This window comes from Gadus chalcogrammus, chromosome 22 (assembly GCF_026213295.1).
Source record: "Gadus chalcogrammus isolate NIFS_2021 chromosome 22, NIFS_Gcha_1.0, whole genome shotgun sequence".
NCBI classification, from domain to species: Eukaryota; Metazoa; Chordata; class Actinopteri; order Gadiformes; family Gadidae; genus Gadus; species Gadus chalcogrammus.
In genome coordinates, this window is record NC_079433.1 from 19,531,409 (window position 1) to 19,535,059 (window position 3,651).

A 3,651-nucleotide genomic window follows, 5' to 3' on the forward strand; every position below is an offset into this window, starting at 1 on the left:
AAAAATACCAAAATCCCAATACTTGACCAACGTTAAATCGGTACTGCGTCAATATTTAATCGCACAATGTTACAGATTACATCGACCTCTAGATGACGCGCTTTGGCCTATTCACCCACGACACTATTCTCGGGTTTACGGAACTCTATCCCCGAGGGAAGTCACCAAACAGTGTTGCCAGTTTGGGCGGGACAGTTTGCCGAATCTGCCAACAATGACTGCAGCTCGTTCTCCGTGCTGTAGCCAGGTTGGGCCTGATTTTCAGCCCAATCTGGCAACCCTGTCGCCCAGTCCGCTCTTCACCCAATCCGCTCCGCTCCTGTCAGCCTGCTGCTTGTAATCCACACGAAGCTGCCTGCCGCGTCTGAAGCTCTGCCTTTGAGCCATGGCTAAACTGAGTAAAGAGACCAAGCAGCGGCTGCAGCAGGTCTTCCAATGCGGCCAGTTCGTCATCCGATGGGGCTTCATTCCTACGGTGCTCTACCTAGGTCAGTGTCTTAACATTCGGGGTTTATCTGTCATTTTGTGTCAAGCTAGCAATGTAGCTTAGCATATTTGCCTACGACCATGTGTTGGTAAAATGCGTGATCACACGCGGGGATGCACGACACAGTGTTTATCCGTATGATGGTAAAATAGAAAGGCCGGGTTGTCTTTACGGTCTTCAGACCTTTCTCTGGGAGTCAGTGCCTCCTTTGTAGGAGTGTCTGCTGGGGCTTCCTCGGATTATCCTTGAGACAATCAACAGTGAGGCCTGAGGAGAATACAATAAAAATCATATTCATCAGTCATCATAGTTAGTTGCCCTGCCATGTATTAGTGTGCATTCAGCTGCAGGTCTTTACTTATCCGTTTTTGACATCAACATATCTGTGGCGATATATTGTGGCTATTGTGGTTGGAGTCTGGTAGTTCTGCTGAGACGTGTGTGGCTTGTCCTTCACTCTGTGGTGGGCGGTGCTTGAGGGAGGAGTTGTCTGCGATGAACGTGCAAGATATCATCAGGGACGCTCATCGACTCGTGACCTCTAAATTGATCGCGGGGTTGCAGGAGAATGCTGCAGATTGTCGACATACCGGTAGATGTTTCGTTATCAATTTCATCATACAGGACTTCCTGTCTCCGGTTGGGAAATACTTCCCCAGTCATACTTTAAATATCCGGGGAAACTTTAGTCATCACCTAAAATAATGCATTAATTTGCAGCCATCCAGTGAGACGCATCTGTGGGGGTAATCCTCCCACTGAGCTGTCTCTCCTGGAGCCAAATCCAACAACCAGGACCATTCCCAGCTTGCGTTAATCCTGGCACAAAAAAAATGTGTCAGACCCTCTTATTTCCCGTCTGTATGGGAAAAGTATCTTGGTCTTACAGTAATAAAGTATTTCAAATGCTGTTTCAGGATTTTTCGCAAATGAAGGGCTTAATATGGACTTGTTTTATTTTTTATAAAGAATGACTAATGGTTGACCAATGAAGTCCAGAGGGGAAGTGTGTAACCTAGGAACTTTTGTTTTCTTACTGAAGTTTTTGTCTCTCCTTCGAGAGACAAACTACTTGGTCACAGTAGTAACCTTTTACAATGTACAAGTATGCTGTATAATGTTAATCCAACTCATTCTTGTAGAGTTGGATATGGTTTGGTCTGCAACTGCAACTAACAATTATGAAGCTATCTTTGTAGTATACAGGAAATGGGTTAACCTAGTGATTGTTAGTTCTTGGCATTTGACTGTTGTACCGACAGTGTCGGCGATATATTTGTTTGTACTCTTCATAGCCTATTATCGGGCTGGTGCTCGGGTTAGCCATCGTAGGCCTGTATCGTGGAAACACCAACAGACTCTTGTTTGTGTATCAGCTATTGTTTCTGGCTCAGCCCTTAATCCAACGTTAAGATATTGTTAACATACTGAACCATGCAGATTGGACCTTGTGTTTTTTTTTTTTATTCGTGATCAGTTTTTGCTAGATTCTAATTTACGTTCGAGCCTCCTGAGTGGTCGGCAGGATGCGCTATAGCCTATGAGTATGATGCGTTATGAGTATGATGCTCCATTAGGCTGTACCTGATGGGCTCAAACAACAACTTTTTTTTTAATTTCAGGCTTCCAGCGTGGAGCGGATCCCGGAATGCCTGAACCCACAATTCTGAGGTGTGTACAAAATGTCACTTTGAGGACCAAACCTGTGATCATACCATTGTACCCTTCCCTCCTGACTAAAACCTCAGTTAACAATATAACATGGCTAAATAACTTCCCTGTTCTTGTAATACAGCCCTTTTGTCTTTTTGAATCAATGTCTTGGTCAGTTTGGAGTTTGTTGAATAATTGCAGTGCTCTTATCACAAAGATCCTGCTATATTGCTGGACAAATGACATGGACAAAGCATTGTCCGCTTCAAGTCTGAAGGGATGTTACCAGGTTTACCATGTTTATTCTGTTTTATCTCTTCAACTCTCGACTAGTTTGCTATGGGGCTGAGGAAGGCTCTGCACGCGACCCATCCACTCATCCATCACTGTGGCGGGCCGGACCCTCGGGAAGTCAAGTGGATAACAATGGACTGTTCCTGTAATAACTAATGGCCCTCAGAAATATAGTATATATAAAATACATAGAATATGGTATCTGTATTTATGTCTGAATTGCAGATGACCAAGGGAGTAATGTGATTGTCGGAGGTGCATGACTCGTCTTTTTGTTAATCCATTTATATTTGTGTAATGCTTTGTTTGCATATGCATTATTATTGCACGCATATCTGCATACGTTGGAAATGGCTGTTTTTATCCTGGAGATTCTGACAATAAACCTTCAGTGAGATTAGTGTCTTGTGTATCTGCATATCCCATTTTATTTATTTTCAAGATTTCCTTTCTTCATCTTAGTTTGATACACGCAACAATAAAGGCTGTAGAGTAATATTGTACAGAGTCCCTTGACTACCACTGAGGTCTGGTGGTCAGCAACACACAGAGTACTGTTTGGACTGAGGTTCATTCCTGGAAAAACATTAATTTGTTATGGTCCAAGTTATGGTGGCCCCTAATGGGTTTGCCTGCTTTGAACTCTCCCTGGAACATTTTACCCTATATGTTTATGCTATATTCTTAGCTAGGTAAAAATCTTGTGTGTGCATGGGAATTTTTGTAATTATGACTTAAAAATGCATATCATAAAGACTAATTGCATTGGACATTTGTTTATTAACACGCGTACAAAAATAACTTAACAAAGTTGAAATAAAGAAAAATACATATTCTTGAAACCTGACACCGGTGCAGCTTCCGCTTTACAAGTCATATTTTTTATAAATATTTTGAAATATATTTGCATCATTGAAATATAAAAAATGTTAACTTACAACTGGCTACAGTACATTCAAGGTAAGGCAATACATTATAAAGATCCATTGTAAAAGTGACTTCAAAAATGCAAAGAACAAGACAATAAATAAGTTCACCATAAATTAAAATTTACGAAATAACCTAAATAACAGTCGCAACTCATTTTGCTTGACAAGCAAAGACAATTTTCCACTTGTAGATCACTCGGAGGAGCAGCATTGAAGGTTTAATGGCTTTGATTGGACTGAGCTGAGCTGTACTTTGTGAGCCACTATGGCCTCTGATGATTGAACTTC

General features: G+C 41.7%; 1 protein-coding gene across 1 annotated transcript; it reads left to right on the forward strand.

Annotated features, from left to right (window-relative positions):
* The first annotated feature begins 290 nt into the window (after window positions 1-290).
* Window positions 291-2,844, forward strand: tomm7 (translocase of outer mitochondrial membrane 7 homolog (yeast)). The gene is made up of 3 exons (XM_056583343.1): window positions 291-488; window positions 2,110-2,158; window positions 2,474-2,844. Exons 1-3 carry the CDS (start codon window positions 386-388, stop codon window positions 2,487-2,489), a joined length of 168 nt encoding a protein of 55 aa, XP_056439318.1. The 5' UTR covers window positions 291-385; the 3' UTR covers window positions 2,490-2,844.
* Window positions 2,845-3,651: the final 807 nt, after the last annotated feature.